Source organism: Lepidochelys olivacea (assembly GCF_965140295.1).
Source record: "Lepidochelys olivacea isolate rLepOli2 genome assembly, chromosome: 7".
Lineage (NCBI taxonomy): Eukaryota > Metazoa > Chordata > Testudines > Cheloniidae > Lepidochelys > Lepidochelys olivacea.
Genome location: NC_140417.1, coordinates 121,332,570 through 121,350,879, shown reverse-complemented (window position 1 = coordinate 121,350,879; position 18,310 = coordinate 121,332,570). Strand labels below are relative to the sequence as shown.

General features: G+C 44.7%; 1 protein-coding gene across 2 annotated transcripts in view; it reads left to right on the top strand.

Moving 5' to 3' along the window:
- The window catches only part of NEURL1 (neuralized E3 ubiquitin protein ligase 1), a 274,470-nt gene that overhangs the window by 236,576 nt on the left and 19,584 nt on the right, over positions 1-18,310 (top strand). For both annotated transcript variants that reach the window (XM_084635475.1, XM_084635476.1), the window contains exon 4: positions 11,306-11,986. In XM_084635475.1, coding sequence (XP_084491601.1) covers positions 11,306-11,986 — 681 coding nt within the window. The remainder of the gene's footprint in view (positions 1-11,305; positions 11,987-18,310) is intronic.

Below are 18,310 nucleotides of genomic sequence, written 5' to 3'. Positions count from 1 at the left end.
AGACCCCAATCCCTCACAGTGCTGAGCACTGTTCACTCTGACTTAGGAGTGGTGGAAGCTCCCTAAAAGTGTGAGTGTGGGGCCACCAGTGACCCAACCGTGGGCCCGCCCCTCACACTGCCCCTTCTCCCCAAGGCCCCACCTTGTGTCGCCCCTTTCCCCGAAGCCCCTCCCCTGTGCCACTCATTCCCCCTGAGGCCCCGCTCCTGCGCTGCCTTTCCCTCCAAGATCATGCCCCCAACTTGCTTCTCTGCCCCCTTCTCTCCTCAGCTCACCCTTACAGCTGGTAAAAAGTGGGAGGGCATAACCCTCCCAATTTTAAAAGTGATGGGGCCAGGGCCCCTGGTCTCCCCCTGTTCCGGCACCCCTGCTCTGACTGACTTCAGTGGGAGCCGGGGATGCTCAACCCCTCACAGAATTGTGCCCCTGAATATGTTGGCATTAGTTCTTTTGCAACCTAGTTTTAATATCTTGTGTGGATTTGTCACAATATAAATGATTCTTTGACAGTCCAGACATATCACCTGCAGTGAAACTGCTTCTCCTCTAACTTTGTGCTCTTTCTCCAACCCTTGGCTTGAACTTTCACTTCTGACTGCTCAATCACAGGAGAAGTTCTCTTTGATACTTGAGACAGTATTGGACAGACACAGTGAGTCTCTCTAAAATGCTAATTTGGACCTCGTTGGTCAGAAGGGGAACTAATTCAGTCATTCGATTCACACATCTGTTGTTTGCTTGACGAATACGACGCTCTGTCATGAAATACGTGTAATTGGCGACAGAGCGGACATCTTACAGAACTCCCAGCCTTCTTTGAACTACTGTAGAACCTCAGAGTTACGAATACCAGAGTTACAAACTGACCGGTCAGCCACAGACAGAGGTGAAAGTGAGTCGGTACAGCGTACCGGTAAGAAGTGGCCGATGGTACCGGCCCGTACGCAGCCGATGTTAAAGCGCTGCCCTTACTGCCCCTTTTGCCACCGTGCCCCCCCTTCCCTTCAGGGCTGCCGACGGGGGGCGGGGGCTGCAAAAGGGGCAGCTGCCCTCGGGCCCGGTGATTTAAAAGGGCCTGGGGCTCCCTGCTGCTGCTACCGTGAAGCCCCAGGCCCTTTAAATCACCACCGGAGCTCCAGGCGGTGTGGGCCAGGCAGCGTGGAAGGGCTGGCTGGGGGAGGCTGACCTGAAGCATGCCCCTTCTGGGGGCTCCCGTACCGGTAAGTAATCTATCTTACTTTCACCCCTGACCACAGGCCTCATCTGGAACCGGAAGTACGCAATCAGGCAGCAGCAGAGACCAAAAAAAAAAAAAAGAGGCAAATACAGTACAGTACTGCGTTAAGCATAAACTACTAAAGAAATAAAGGGAAAGTTTAATAAAAGAAAAAAAGATGTGCTATGGTAAGGAAACTGCTTCTGTGCTTGTTTCATTTAAATTAAGGTGGTTAAAAACGGCATTTTTCTTCTGCATAGTAAAGTTTCAAAGCTGTATAAAGTCAGTGTTCAGTTGTAAACTTTTGAAAGAACAACCATAGCGTTTCCGAGGTGTTTGTAACTCTGAGGTTCTACTGTATGTTTGAAGCTTCCAGATCCTATGTCTTGTCTGCTAATTCAGGGCCAGCCAATGGTGTGTCTGTAACAGCTCCTCATAGCATGAAACAGCCTCCCGTGAGTTACTTTGGCTTCCAGATTGAATGAATAGGATATAAAATCCAAATGTAACTAGTAACTTGTGCATGAACCCCATAAAAGCACTTTGCAAATGTGTTTACCCTCCACTAAGTACATGTACCTTTAGTGTCCTCGTGGCCAAGATGGAGTCTGCTCTGCAGGCAGCTCTAGCCAAGAGAAGGCGCGCGCAGGAATGCAGCAGGAAAAATTCCTTCCACCCCAGGGGCACCCGTTCCAAACCCCCCACTGAAAAAGTGGATGGATATAACAAAGGGAGATATTTATTTACAGAGGGATGAGAGGAGAAAAACAACAAGGGGAAATGTAGGGGGAGCAGTAGAACAGGGTTGCATCCAAACCAAGGCCCCACAGGCCCAGTGGTAGAACAGTCTGAAAGGGCAGAGACTGAGCAATGTGTCTGCACACAGAGTTCAGGAGTCCTGAGCAAAGTTCCAGTCCAGTGCTGAGTCTTGGGTGCTCCTGGTTGTCTTCGGCGCCAGTGAACTTTCCCCAACAAACCCTATTCTGCCGCTCTCTGCAAAGCCAGAGAGAGACAACCTCCCCACTTAACTAGCTACAGCCTCCCTCCTTATTCCCAATGCAGAGGCACAAGCCCCAGTACTGACAGCCCCATGCAACTCTGGGCAGCAGTGATACTGGGTCCAGCTCCGGCCTGTCCTTCTCGGGCGATTCCCCCGTGGCACAGTGCTCCTGCTGCCTCCTGTCCTGGGGTTTCCCCGATCGGCCGCCCTGTCCTTCCCAGGCTTCACTCAGGTTCTCTCTCCTTCACTTTGTCCAGGGCCTCCCTGCTGCAGCCCTTCTCTCCCCCCCGGGCTCCAGAACCACACCCCCAAGTTTCCCTCCTTTCTCTCACTGCTCCCCCTCCCCACTAGGAAAAAGATTTAAAGGGGCCATGCTCTCTAAACCGCAAGGGGTTACATACACAATGATGTCAACTTGGTATCACCACGATTTACGAGTACGAAGTGCATGAATGAAGAATTGCTCAGGCTTTTGGCCTTTGGAGCCCCCTAAAGGGCAGAACATGACACACTGCAAGGTGACAATGGGTGCCCGGAAACCATATCTCTCCAAATCAGAACCCACAGAATATTCTGTTTGTGACAGTCTTAACCTGCTGTGTGACTCATCGGGCTGATGTCATCGTTAATTATTCCTGCTATTCATTTATATATCGCCACAAGTGTGCGAGCTGGCATGCAGATCAAAATGAGAAAGGGCTCCCGCCTTGAAAAGCTTGCATTCTAAAGAGGCAACATGTAGACAGGGGTAGGGGAGTGGTGCTGATTGGTGAAGTGAGGCATGTGCTGTGTTAGTGATGTTAGTTTGCAGTTTTTTTATTCTAAGCAACCATTGAAAAATATCAGTGGAGGCTTAGCACCTCCAGCCGCCAGCTCCCCCATCGCCCCCAGCGTCTCCCATCCGCTGGCAGCCCCACTGATCAGCTCCTTCCCCTCCCTTCCTGTGCCTCCTGCCCACCGTGATCAGCTGTTCCGCGTGTGCAGAAGGCACGGGGGGGGGAGGGGGTGGAACTGGGCAGGAAGAGGCGGGGCAGGAGTGGGGGTTTGGGGGAAAGGGTCAGGTGGGGCAGGGCCTGGGGCAGAAGGGGGGGTTGAGCACCCCTGGGGCCTGGAGGAAGCCGGTGTCTGTGCCCCCTTCAGTTCAAGCCCCACCCAAACCCCCTCAATTCAGCCCCCTCCATTCAGTCCCCCAGCCCCGATCATCACCACCCCATCAGTTCATTGCCCACCCCGTCGACCCCCACCGCCCTCAGTTCACCCTCTCAGTGCTTATCCCATCTGCTTAGAACTCACCATCAGTACAGCCTCCCACTCCATCAGCCCCCATCCCCCTCACTTCAACCCCACTACGCCCCCCAGCCTCACCTCTGCTCCTTAGGGTTCTTTATCCTTCCCAGGCCTGGGTGGGGCTGCAGGGGGTCCCCTCTCCCACTTCCCAGGCTGACAGTGAGAGCCCGGCCAGCGCCTGGTGCTGACTGTAGGAGCCCAGCCCGCTGTCTGTCCTCAGGTGGAACATGGCCCTGCCACCCCAGGGTTGCTGACAGCGGGAGCCCCGGCCGCGCCCAGGGCTGCTGACACGATTTCTGAGTGAGGCTTAGAAATCGCGACTCTCGCGATCAGTTCATGAGAGTTGGCATGTCCGAGTCCATAATGGTCATGCTTCCTTTCTTCCAGCTCTATCAGTCCTTTCTATTTAGGTGGTAGGCTCTTTGGGGCAGGGATTGTATTTTACGATGTGAGTGGGCTCCCAAGCTCTGATACTATTTAGGCAGGAGCTAAATTGTACCTGCTCTTGAAGACAAGGAAGATGATCTTACATTTAAAGCTGATGGAGCTACATCGGGAAGGAATTTCTCCACTGACTGTAATATGTTGTGTATTCCTGTAGGGAAGATAGAAAGGGCATGCTTTATTTAAAATGCCATAGTAAGACTTTATTTTAAAAGTCATAAACAATATGACAATAACTAAATCTTTATTTAACTAAAGACTTTGGGTTTCGTGTCTCTTTTGTGTGGTGCAGTAGGAAGGGATGGTGGGTCAGAAATTAGTCAGATAGCTTGACTTTTCGGCCTGTTCTTAGGGGGAAATGTATTGAGATGAGTTGAGTTTCTCTGTGTATGGCAGAGAAAGTTTTAAGTATGAGTCATTCCTGTGTGGGATTTTATCCAATTGCCTCCCACATCTACAATAAGGCTCCCAAAGTGGCTTCTTTGTATGAACTGAGAAGATGCATTCCGGCGCCTGAGTGTTTATGAGAAGTAAACACAGTGGAGTGCCCCCAGGTCTTATAACTTCAAGATTTAAAGGTAACAGAAAAAATAAAACAAAACTAGGCAAAGTGTCACAGTCTGATCATGTACATTCTGTGACTCTAGGTTTCCACAGGGTCATGATGATAGCGCAGAAAGGCAGTTGTCTGCTCCTCAGACCTCACATGGAGAATACAAGTTTTCTGACAGCAAATAAGTTTATTTTTTTAGAAAATGTGTCTATTTTGGTACATTGCCAAAAAGTAAAAGCACTCCTACCATTCTTTATGAGGTTGACTTTGTCTCTTAACTACTACAAGCAATGTCTCTGTCTCCCCTTCCTTTCATTTCTCTTTTGTTTGCCTCTTGAATTTTCTACTTTGGTTTATTTTCAATAAGGATGAGTTTGTTTTTCCATTTTCTTGGCTTTCCCAAGTTCTAAGAAACATATCACAAAACTAGAGATGGGCCTGAACCAAATGTCCTATAACTCTGGGAAAATCTGAACCTAGATCCTGACTTTGGGGATACAATGGGCAAATGAAAAAAACAGAAAAATTTTTGTTTCGGGTCAAACAAAAACATTTATTTTTTTTAAGGTATTTACCTTTAAAAACAAAGTAAAATTCAAAATAAAAATAATTGAAAATAAAATCAAAACACTTCATTTAGAAAACATTAAAAGGAAAATTTTTGATTTTATTTTATTTTATTTTTTTAGCTGAAACAATTTGACAAATTGAACACGAATCTGCAAAATGTTTCGGTCAACCCAAATATGCATCTTTTGACAAAATAAAAATTTCATCTGAAAAATTTTACCAAGCTCTAGATATAATGAATTTGCATATATACAGCATCTTCCATCCTCAGTCCCCTCAAAGTACTTTACAAAGTGAATTCTATACTGTGCACAGCAATCATTCCACCTGCCACTGAAATGCAGCCATTGCTGGGCTGAAAAGGGGAAACTGTCTAATACTGTGCACTGCACAACTAATTTAGGACGGGAAGCGAAGAATACCACTGAACAACTGCAAGGAGAGTTTGGCAAAGACAGAGGTATGAGTTGGGATTTTTAGTGAGAAAGCTGGGCTTACCATCCTACTCTTATGTGGGATGTTGGATCTTGATTGACTGCAAGTGCCCTGTTACACAGTTTTACTTCTCATCCAAAAGATGGGTTGCTTTTTGCCAGATCACTTCAGCTCATCTCTAACGGCCATGTTGCTTTACAGCTTCATCTGCTTTATATTTCAGACACTTCCCCTAAATTTTCAAAGCGGTGCCAAACGGCCTTTTAGCCGCACAACTCCTGTTAAAGACCTTGGAGGAGGGAGTGACCCATCATAAGTGTTGGAATCATGCCCATCTTCCCGGAGGGCTCCTCCCTGAGAGTTTCAGAAGGAGCCCTGGTCCGTTTTCTTGACTGTGAGTGGAGTCCCCACATAATGGCACAAGTAGAATGGTAAAACCCCGTTTGTGGAGGCTGATTTTGAAAGGGCATATGACATTTCAGTCAATAGACGTTAGACTTAGGACCTGCAATTCTTGTTGACATCAGTGAGCAATTTGGGGGTGCTGCAGTTCTCAGGGTTTTAGTTGCAAAAACTCCACAAGGAGATATAATGTTCAGTGAAAATATTAGTAAGACAAAATTACCAAATGAACATGGGGGAGAGGGGTGGAAGAGGAGAAGAAATGGAGTTGGTGGAAGGAGGGAAAGCAGAAAGAATGAAGAGAAATGCTAGAGGGAATTTTTGACACCCCCCCCCCTTTTTACTTCTGTTTCCTTCAGTGGATTACACTGATTCAACTGAGTTCAGAGCTGATCCCTTTTACTTAATTAACAGAAAAAGATGAGTCGTGTCCAGATACAATTACATTTCTCCTTGTTCCCTTGCAATCTCTACACTCCTGTTTCCTATTAAGCAGTTTCATTTTATGATTCAATGTATTCTTCTATCAGAGGCCATGCATGAGTCTGATTCCCAATGTCTTAGAGACCCTTTTTTTCCAGTCCTAATACTTGAATTTCCTTTGTTCGTATTAGACCCTCTTTAGATCATTCTTGCAGTATATACCCATCATGTAATATACATTGGCAGGTCATTTACTGGGATCATGTATTATTTCTAGCACCATACGTGTGCACAGTGCTTTGCAGACAAGACAGAAGGAGAAAGTCCCTGTGCCCAAAAGCTTGCAGGTGAAGCACTTGATGCTGTGAGTTGTGGGTTGGATCCTGGGTGCTGCAGGAAGTCAGTGGGAGTTGCAGGTGCCCCACACCTTGGAGGATCAAGCTCTTTGGTAGGCAATAGACAAAGTATCAACAATGGGGAGGGTGAATGGATATAACAAAGTCACTATGTTATAAATGCTGACAGTAATATGTGCCTTTTGGGTCTTGTAGTTGTAGGGTTATTAGTGCTGTAGATTATAATTCTCTCCATGGTTGTATGTGCACACATCTGTATATGCATATACAGGAGGTGTCCTTAAGAAGTCAACATTTGCCAGCAGTCAGCATGCAGAGGTAGCTGAGGTACCATCCCTTTGAAGAGGGGTGTTTGGTGGTAGATGAAGGGATGAGTAGTGGTGAAAGGCTGGCTCAAAGAAGAGCAATCTTAGGGGGGACTTGATGGAGGAGTGTCATTGGGGGGTCTTGTTTGATCAGGGAGCCTCTTTCAGGTCGCAGCAGACGGCATGAAAAAATGAATAGCTGGCAGAGCACGGAGGAGGAGGAGGAGGTGCAGACAGAAAGCAAAGCAGAGATGTAGGCGGTGCAGAGCCTGGAATGAGGATTCTGATAACCCCTCCACTTCCCCCAGCCAACTCCTTGGTTTGAAACTTTATTAAATTACGCTAGGGGCTACCCAGAACCCTGGGGATTTTTCTTCCAAACCATCTGAACTGGAAGCAGGAATCCTTTGAAGCCCACTGCCTAGGGAGGGTATGACATGCTAAATAGTTGGTGTTTTGTGTGAGGCTTAGTCTCTGAAACCCCTAAAGGGGAAAAACTTGCAGCAGAGAAGTGAAAGCAATCTTCTTCTCGCCCATATCCCCCGCTCCCTTATCACTCAGATAATTTACCCTTATCCTCTAGAAAAGAGAAAAAGGGATTTGTATGGCCCAGAAATTTAAAAAACAACCATACCTAGAGTGCCCCAGATTCTCTCCCACAAAAAAAAAGCGCATAGTGGAAAATCCTTTCCATGTAGAACACTATGGTCACTTCCTACTATATCACTGTTGTTGCTATCTGTTAGATACATAACTGAGAAATCACTTGTCTCCATCATCATAATTCAGTGTAGGGGGTCAAACCCTGAATTCCTTGCTCATTTTGTCACCTCAATCCTTGCTCAGGCAAAACTTCCAGTGACATCAATAACGTGGTAAAACCCAAGGATTCCTAAATAATGTTGCACAGTTGGCTAAACTCTTTGGGATCCCTTGGGAATCTGAAGAAGTGGGTTCTTTACCCATGAAAGCTTTTGCCCAAATAAATCTGTTGGTCTTTAAGGTGCCACTGGACTCCTCATTGTTTTTGTGGATACAGACTAACATGGCTACCCCTCTGATATTTGGGGTGAGAGTAAGACATCGTCAGAAATGAGAAATTTCATGCTGATTGGGGCAATGTACTGAGGTGAAAACTAGCTGTGTCCCAACCTCACATTCCAGAATTTCACTGTGTGGACTAATTGTGCAATTTTATTCTGACACACACACACTACACGTGCATAGACACACACACAATACATTTGAAACTAATAAACAGTCTTTGCTCTCCTATAAACCTTTTGTACAACATTCATGAATTAAGCCTCACAAGCCACCCGGTGTGGTTGAGAAATGTTATTGCCATTGTATGGATGGGCCATATTATATGGGGAAACCGAGCCACTGCGAGGTTGAATTGCTTGTCCAAAACCAAGTTAAGTTAGTAACAGTTCAGAATAGAATGTAGGTCTGCTCGCTTTGTCCAGTGTCTCAGCCACAAAACAGTCTTTCTCCCTAAACCTCCATTCAATTTTTTTGCCCAGCAGCTGAAGGGAAATGTGAAGCATCCTTGTGGAAAATAAGCTTTTTGAAACCTTGACTGTAAGCTACATGACAGTTGTCAGCTAGGCTGCCCATGTGTGGTTAAGGGGAATGAAATTTAAAGGACCTTCTGTTTCTATGCACAAAGGTCTCTACCAGTTCACCTACACAGAAGAATCTGCGTCAGCTGCCAGTATTCATTTTTTCTTCCTTTGTGGGTTTCCAGCCTGGAAGAGGGACAGAAGTCTGATTCTATCCAGCAGGGACAGTGATGACATAAACACTAGCCAATATAATAGAAAGCATTAGTGCAATTGCTATCTAAATTATCCAGGGTAACACCAGTTCCTGTTCTGCTCCTTTTTCTGCATTAACTGCTAGGGCTCGGAGTTGTTCCTAAGACGAGGAGAATCAATCACGTGATACAAACAGTCTGTTTTTAATTTTGAATATTCCAACATTATCTGGAAATAGCAGATTATTTAAAGAGGAGACTAGAGCAATTCAGTTTAAGCAAACCAAAGAGGTTACACTGCACCCCAGCGACCTGTGGGGGTGATCTTGTCAGATGTCCCAAAATAAGCGGGGTTGAAATGGTATAAGAGACCACTAGTGAGAACCCCTATGTTGCAAGATGTGCTCTCAGTGATTCAATAGAGATGGCATTTCTCCTTGGTGAGTCAGTACTGAACCAGTATTCTGGAGAGGTGCTAGGGAGTGCCATCCTAACAGGGGTGCCGTCTTCCAGAGGACTCAAGGCTCTGGTCATGTGCTGTTGTAAAATAATTAATCTGAGGGAGAAGTTTAGCAAACAGAGTCAATCTGTGGAACTCTTTGCCAGAGGATGTTGTGAAGGCCAAGACTATAACAGGGTTCAAAAAAGAACTAGATAAATTCATGGAGGATAGGTCCATCAATGGCTATTAGCCACAATGGGCAGGGATGGTGTCCCTAGCCTCTGTTTGCCAGAAGCTGGGAATGGGTGACAGGATGGATCACTTGACGATTACCTGTTCTGTTCATTCCCTCTGGGGAACCTGGCACTGTCCACTGTCAGAAGACAGGATACTGGGCTAGATGGACCTTTGATCTGACCAATGTGGCCATTCTTATGTTCTTAAGAGAGTTTTAGCTCTGAGATGCTGACTAATCAAATGTCTCCTCACTTACGTTCTTCCTCTGACTTCACCTAGTACCAGGTTTGCTTCTTGTCCTAAATTAGAATCTGGGGTTGTTACATTCTGCTTTGCAGTTGCTCTGTTTCATCCTTGCATGTCAATGCTGGGCTATTTTGGGGCCAAATCTTGAGGCCCTTGCTTGGGGACAGAAGCCATGTGTGAGTGTGCAGCGTTGGAGGATGGGTACATGGAGTCTTTCTTTGCCTCCCACCTGCTCCCCTGCACAGTGAGCCGTTCCTGTTGGACTGAAGAGCACAGGCGCTATTCCAAGCTAATGCTGCTTGTGATGATAGCCTTCTCGAAGGGGTTGTGATGAGAGGGCCATGGCTATGCACGGGCAATAGAGGGGTTCATGCTGCACCCTTTCAAGTGGTGGTGGAGCTGCTCTCTGTGTGTGCTTCTGCAGAGCCCATGGAGGAATTCTGGCTGAGTCAACAAAAAATCCTTCAGCGGCTTTTCTTGCAGAATGGAGTTTCCTGAGCCCACATAATTTGGACCTTGGCTTATAGCCGCAATCTGCTTTTCAGTCCCTACTCAGGCAAAGCTTCCACTGAAGTGGAGAAAGGTTCCTAGGTATGGCCCACAACTGGTATAATAAGGCCTCAATCCTGCACAGATTTAGACACATGCTTAACTTTACACGCACTGAATAGTTCCTGAAATCAAAAGAGTTACTCATAGTTCATAAAGTTAAGCATGGGTGGCAGGATCAAGGCTTAGGTTTGTAAACTATGTTGGTTCAACATTTTTCCTCCATTTATTGCTCCTTACCATTGACAGGTAGCAACATGGCTCAGATTGTACCAAACGGAAGTAATTTAGGTATTAAAACCAGCTGGTTACATTGTTTAGCAGAGGAACTAAATTGATGATCAGCTTTTGAAGCATCAAGTGAGATGTAACAGAAAGGATAATGTGTAATTATTTTTTCTCTGTTGCATTTGAATGCGTATGTGTCTTCTGTCTTTGTTATTTATCTGCCAGTTTGATTTTTAATTATTTGTTCTGGAGATAATGAGCGATTGTGCTGTATTTATAGAAAATTCCTGAGCTGTGATATTATCCGCTTCTGTGCTGTCTTTCTGCAAACACGGGTAGGCTGGCGATTAATTATCGCTAAAAATATTAATTAAATTTCAAGAGGTAACGAATAACAAATAGGACTGAAATTTACAAGACTAGCATTTTGATTTAAAATCCAAATATCTACTTAGTTACTCATTTCAAGGCCCTGGTGAGAGGTGACTATAGACATCGACAAGGCATAAAAGCTCAGAACCTTTATCACTATCGATCAATAAATTAATGATGTATCTCTGCTTCCCCTCCCCAAGGAGTTCCTCTCGGTCAGGTTTTTCTATCGTTTGAGTCTGTCGGCATTGGGTTATGCCGTGATTATGGTGCCCGGTGCTAGGGGGAAAGCACAGAACTAGCATACACTTGCACAACTATTTTATCTTATGCTCTTCTGTTCTTTTTTTAATTTTTAAGGAAAATTTATTGAAGGCAGAAGCCCTCTGCTTTTCAATCAAACCACCAGTGAGTCCTAAAATCCTGGATATTTTTATTATTTCTTGAGTGATCCTTCTCTCTCTCTCGTTTGGTTTCACAGACAGTGAAATTATTCCTCCCGACTGCCTGCGTCCGAGATCTTTCACTGCAATTCGCCGGCCCTCGCTGCGCAGGGAGACAGAGGATACCCGGCTCTCCGTGAGCCTCTGCGACCTCAACCTCCAGGAAGAGAACTTCCATGTGCTGGCCACCATGTGTCCCATCCCTCAGAACTCCCTCAATTCTCAGCATTCCCATCTCTTCCCATCCCAGCTCGAAAGTGACCTCCGCTTCCACCAGCTCAGGGGAGCCCATATCAAAATCCTGGATGACCAAACTGTGGCCCGGCTGGAACATGCCCGGGAAGAGAGGACTTTGGTTTTCACCAGCAGACCACTTAGAATCAATGAAACCATTTTTGTCAAAATTAACAAATCAAATGCCTCCCGTTCCGGCACATTGTCATACGGAGTGACCTCTTGTGACCCTAGCACTCTGAGGCCCAGTGACCTTCCTTATAACCCAGAATCACTGGTTGACAGGAAGGAATTCTGGGCAGTCTGTAGAATCTTGGTGCCCCTCCAGAGTGGAGACATCTTGGGGTTTATGGTGAATTCGGAAGGCGAACTGCATTTGAGCCATAATGGTACCAGCGCCGGCATGCAGGTCTGTGTGGACTGTTCCCAGCCCCTCTGGATGTTCTTTGGTTTACATGGAGCAGTTATGCAAATTCGAGTATTGGGTATGTTTGTCTATATTTTAAAATTTCACGTGAAAAATTTTGAGGAGGTCTGATTTGTGGGGAGGGGAATTGAATTAACATATTAGAAGGCAATCAGTTTACTTTAGGCCACATACACAAAAAGTATTACACCAGCACCGCCCCCCCCTCCAAAAAAAAAAAAAAACAACCAAAGACCTCTGTAGTATTGTGAACCTACACCCAAGAATACTGAGTTAGAATACTGTACTTTGCATTTTTATAGCACCTTTCACATAAAGGTCTCCAAGCTCTTTGCAAATACAAACAAATTCATCCTCATAATCTCCTGGTGAAATAGGGAAGTGTAATCCTTTTGCATATAGAGAAAAGGGGGTGTCATGGTTTGCCCTAGTTCCTGCAGAAAATCTATGGCAGAGCCTGTTCCTATGCATTAACCACAAGACTAAACAGTCACCTGAGAAAGTCCTCCTGAATCCCTCGTGTTAGATTATGCAAAGAAGCCACAGTGAAATGTACTGTTTCATGCTCCCATCTGAGTGCAAGGCAGAAATCCAACAAACAATGAGATGTTTACGACCCATTCTGTTTTAATTAGGCAAGTGTAAGTGATGCAGGTAGGTAAATCTTTTAAAATAGATTATCTTTATCTCTAGAGGTTTCAGAGTAGCAGCCGTGTTAGTCTGTATTCCCAAAAAGAAAAGGAGTATTTATGGCACCTTAGAGACTAACCAATTTATTTGAGCACAAGCTTTCGTGCATCCGATGAAGTGAGCTGCAGCTTACGGAAGCTTATGCTCAAATTAAATTCGTTAGTCTCTAAGGTGCCACAAGTCCTCCTTTTCTTTTTATCTCAACAGTGTCCCTTTAACTGGAATGTTTCTAGCTGGAAAGTGTAGAACAAACACTGAAGGCATGAAAATGGAAGTCTACATGCAAAAAATGCTTGTGCTCTCACCTTTGCTTGTACACACTTACATTTGTGTGTGCAGGTGTCTGCTGTGTGCCGGCACAAGCGCTGTTGCTTGTGCAAGCTGCCGTCTTTATCTTAGCCTTGAAACTGGACCAAGTCCTGGTCCTGCTGATGGCAGTGTCAAAACTTGCAGTGAGGTCTGTGCGAGCAAGATCTGGCCCTCAGAGAGCAGTTTCTTTTTAGTTTATATCCAATATGTAAATAACAAGGGGGTCATTTGCTAACAGTACATGCAAGATATTTCGTTAGGGGCTAATCTGCAATGAAAACGTACATCAGCATAGCTACATCTCTCAGAGGGGTGAAAAATCCATACCCCCCAAGAGACAGAGCTATGCCAGCCTAACCCTCTGGGCAGACAATGCTGTGTTGACAGAATAATTCTGCCACTTCTCAGGGAGGTGGATTAACCCCCCCCCCATCACTGTGGGGATTGTCTACGCTGAAGTGCAACAGTGTCACAGCTGCAGCATTTAACGTGTAGAGATAACCTAGGAAAGCACTTGAGCCTCAGCCTTAGCTAAAGGGAGGCTGTCCTGTAGTGCTGGACCCGGACGTTAGAAGTTTCACCATATTAGGCAAAAACAATGGCAATACGCTGATAATTTATATGCTCCGTAAAGGATTTACAAATAGGTGTTAATTAAAATCCTCTAATGAGTGTCACTTTTGCTATGGAGGGAGAAGCAGCAGTTTAAGGCTGTGCAGGAACTTGGCTTTGAAAAGTCATTTGGCTGAATTTCTTCCAAATTTCTGGTACATGATGTCAACCAAAGAATTTTTCAAATCCCTGTTTGAAGCTGAATAGTTGAAAGATGCTGCTCCCTCTGTGCGCTACTTGCAGCCTGGGTAGCCTGGCTACTCGTTCACTACCATGGCTAGTTCATGATACTCCCCGCTCCAGCACGGAGCTGTGAAATTGAGAAGACAGCCAACAGCCGATGTAGGTAACTGCAGAGTCTACACGGACACTGCCTCGCGCGAACTACACCAACACAAGCCCTACACCTCTCGTGGAGGTGGAGTAATGTCATGTCGGTGTAGTGGGGGCACTTACATGGGAGGGAGCAAGGCTGTAGTGTGTACACTGACATAATTAGGTCGACGTAAACTGCCTTATGTCAACCTAACTCTGTAGCGTAGACCAAGCCTCAGAGACAGACAGCCCGACCGTCTCCTACTTCTTTTTACTGTCTGTGCTCTTCCACTCCACTTCCCAATGTCGTGTCAGCCCTCCTGCTCAGGTATGAATTTAGGAACCCTGGCAGACTGCAGACCTGCAATGTGCCTATAAGTCCCTATGGGAAGTTACATCTCTCTTCACTCTTCCAAGGTGCATTTTAAGGGAAAATATGATTATCATAATGCATGATAGGTTGGCTAGATACTGGTGATCTTGCAAGCTCATATCTACATCTCAAGTGAATCATGCATTTAGAATCATGCTCCTTGCTGTAGTATCTCAGTCCCAGTTTAAGCATGACCGATTTCACAGTAAGAAAGCTAATCTTTCTGCAGTGCATCACTTCACTTTTAGGAACAGATTTTTTAAAAAAAGTTAGGCTTGCAATTAGATGCCTACTTTGGGCACACAATGACCGGACTGCGCATGCAAATAGCTAATTAATGGGATTTGTCGGTGTAATTTAGATGATTTAGTTGGTGTTGGTCCTGCTGGGAGCAGGGGGTTGGACTAGATGACCTCCTGAGGTCTCTTCCAACCCTAAGATTCAATGATTCTATGATAATTACTTAATTTGAAAATATGGCCCTTGGTTTTTTAAAGGCCCACTACAAAAATAATCTCTCCATTGAACAGAAAAAACAAATTCTTTTTGGAAAAGCTAGTGGCTAAACTCTCCTCTTAGGAAATGGACATAACCCCCTTGCACGATGATTTGGGATGAAGCTGCCCACCTGTCTGCAAGGCTTTCTTGCATGATATGGTTTGATTATAGTGACTTATTAGCAATGTAATAGAAGAAGAAAGACCTTAAGTGATCTGTTTAAGACTTATGAACCCTAGGCATAAGTTTTTATTACTAACATCCTGCTGCAATTAAAATACTCAAGCATAACAAATGACACTATCATTTATTGCTTTAACCACTATTCATCTTCTAATAGCCACTGGGATCCAATTTGGTTACCATTCCTGTGCTGTTCAGAGACCCTGGCTGGGTTTTTTTTTCCAGCTAGCACATCATTCTGATAATGGTAGATCAAGCCAAAGAGACCTGGGTGGGGAATAAAGAGGATTAAATGATACTATACTTGAGAAGGAAGGTCCCATCTGGCCTGGTAGGCACAGGAAAGAATAGAACCATCAGGCTGCCACCATGCCACAGTTTACTTTGATACCAGATCACCCGTACTGCCAGCTGTATCATGAGCACACACGGGAACTGTCTCCTGAATTCGGTTGTAAGAGGACAAGCTAGAATTTTTGTAAAGTGGAGTGTAAGTGAGGGGAGTTGTTGGCATTAATCTAATGTCCGCAAAGGAAGGATAAGGATCCCTCTGCTGGTACATCTATTGTAATGCTGGCTAGACAGTAACTAACATCATCCAGTACAATGTTAGGACATTTGCACTACCTACGTTATAAGACACATGTCTAAACCATAAATGTAACTTTGCAGCCTTAGGTTGGATTGTTATAAAATGTCAGTCCTTTTAACACAGTTGGGCTGTTTATACAGAGCAGTTGTCAGACTCTCACCAATACTAGCCGCTTCATGATACTCTAGTCACAGGATCGGTCATGCGGATCGATCATTTCCAGGCCTTGGGATGAACTAGATGACCTAATAGAGTATTCCTATCTCTAGCTCAAGGGTTCTCAAACTGGGGGTCGGGACCCCTCTGGGGGTTGTGAGGTTATTACGGGGGGGAGGGGGGGGAGGTTGCGAGCTGTCAGCTTCCACCCCAAACCACGCTTTGCCTCCAGCATTTATAATGGCATTCAATATATTTTAAACTGTTTTTAATTTATAAGGGGGGTCGCACTCAGAGGCTTGCTATGTGAAAGGGGTCACCAGTACAAAAGTTTGAGAACCACTGCTCTAGGTTCTATGATGCCATGGTGAATCTGAAGCATAAGAAATGTCATTTATATCCATCTTCTCTGGCAGTGAATGGGAAACATGTAAAAGCTCTATTACAACAACAAGAAATGAAGATACAAACAGTGCAAAAGGCACCATTATGGTTGCTTATTCTAGCGCAGCAATTAAAAGCAGATTTAAATCTCTTCCTAGGGGTATCACTCAAGCCCTTATTAAAATAAGTAAAGCCACCACTCTGAATTAAAGGAACAAAGAGCTGTGCCATTAGCTCCAAAAGCCAGGAATTTAAAGTCAAGGTGTTGTGTTCTCTCCAGCCTTTCTGCTTTTTCTGCAATACAGATAAAATTATTCCTGGCCACTGGCAATGCCACTGCACAATTAGAAGAATTAAGAAAGGTGAATTAGAGGACTGGATGGCTCAGGAGACTGATTATTGGATACTGACTTTTCCACCTCTAGCTCAGCCATTTGGCTATGTCCAAGGATGATAAAAAATGAAAGTCATTGCCATCTGATGACTGTCTGGTGGCCTATAGTAGGTGCCATTACAGAGTCAACATTTACCAACAGTAGCTGCCCCACCAGTTTCAGAGATACCAGAGTTATTTCCTGGGCTAAGGATCGAGAAGTACTGTAGTATCACAGAAACAATTCCACATGGGTAAACCTTTGCACCTGCACAGAGCTCATTATAAGATCAAGGCCTGAGATAGGACATTGCAGGGGCTGGTGCAATAAACAGGGGTGTGGTCTTCAGTCTTTATCAATCCAGTATAATTCACTAGAACTAATTTCATCCTAGGAGAAGTAATAAAACAGAAAATTAAGATTAATTAATCTTTCAAGCAAGCAGAAAATAAATAAAACCCCAAGCACCATCGCAGTTGGGTGAGAGGCTGCAGGGATGTGCCGTGAAAGATATAAGGAGCTCAGAGTTCAAAGCAAAGGTGTAGAAGGCCACTGGATCACAATGTATAAGTACCTACATGGGGAAGTGATATCTGACAGTACAGGGTCTCTAAAGTAGCAGACAAAGTCATCAGATAACCCAGTGGCTGGAAACTGAAGCTAGACAAATTCAGATTGGAAATAAGGGTAATTACATTGAGGGTAATTAGCCATTGGAGCAGATTATCAGGGGATGTGATGGATTCTTCCTCGAAAATTTGCTCTAGTTCAACCACAAATTACTGGTCTCGATGCATGAATTTCTGGATGAAATTCTCTGGATTATGTTGTGCAGGCGGCTAAACTAGACTATCACAATAGTCCTTTGTGACCTTAAATTCTGTGACTCTATCATGTGTAAGGGAAGCATTCACAAAACAGAGGACTAGAATGTTGCTGATCTCTAGGAGACTGAGTAACCAAGTAGAAATGAAACACAGGCTTTGCATACCATATATGGAACTTAATGTTGTATGTTCCCCTTTCTACCCTCATCCCAACCCAGGAAAGATTCATAACAGAGAAAGGACACTGTGCTTCAATTGTGAGAGAACATTAAAAGAGGAAGAAGCAGCCCATGATGCAACCAAAACAACCTGGAACTTCATTGTTTCAGGTTTCATGTTCTTGTAAAGTGGACATGACCAGCGTATTACAACAGTGATTTACTGCTCCCAGATTTTGCTTGTAAGTGTCTTGGATCAGGCAAAGGTTTATCGAGATCCCTGAAAGACTGAAGTGAACCGGACTGAATATATTGGGCTGCTTTTTACATTGTAATTAATTTTAGGAAGTAAAACTGATTGACCTCAGAAGGTTTTGGAAATTATGACTCATGTCTGGAGGAGCATAAGGTGCAGTAAGTCTCTATAGAAACTCATTGGGAAGCCAAGTTGTGGTATGTTTTTTTTGTTTTTTTTTAACTTTGCCGTATCTCAGAATGAATCGCTTCCATGCAACAAATTGTTTCTGAGCTTCCCTGGAGAAGTTTAAACTTTGCATAGAGATCAAAATGTCCTTGAGGGTAATTTAAAAAACAAATAAGCAGGCACTTGGGTAATATATGGGTAAAAGAGGCAGTGTGAGCCACTGGATGACAGTGATAATAGCATACTGAGCCATTAGTGGCTAAGGATTGTTATCATCTGATGGATGCTCAGTGGGAAGGGAGAGTTGGGATTCAGGCTGGTTATTAGTTGGCTGGTTGTATTCCATCACACAAACATTATCATAACTGGCACTAACTGGGATCTTTATCGGCAGTGTCAGAAGAGAAGCCAAAGACTGAATAAGTTATGGCATGGGGTCCCAACGTTTTTCTGCATGTGGTCCACATCTTAAAAGAGAGATTGTTCC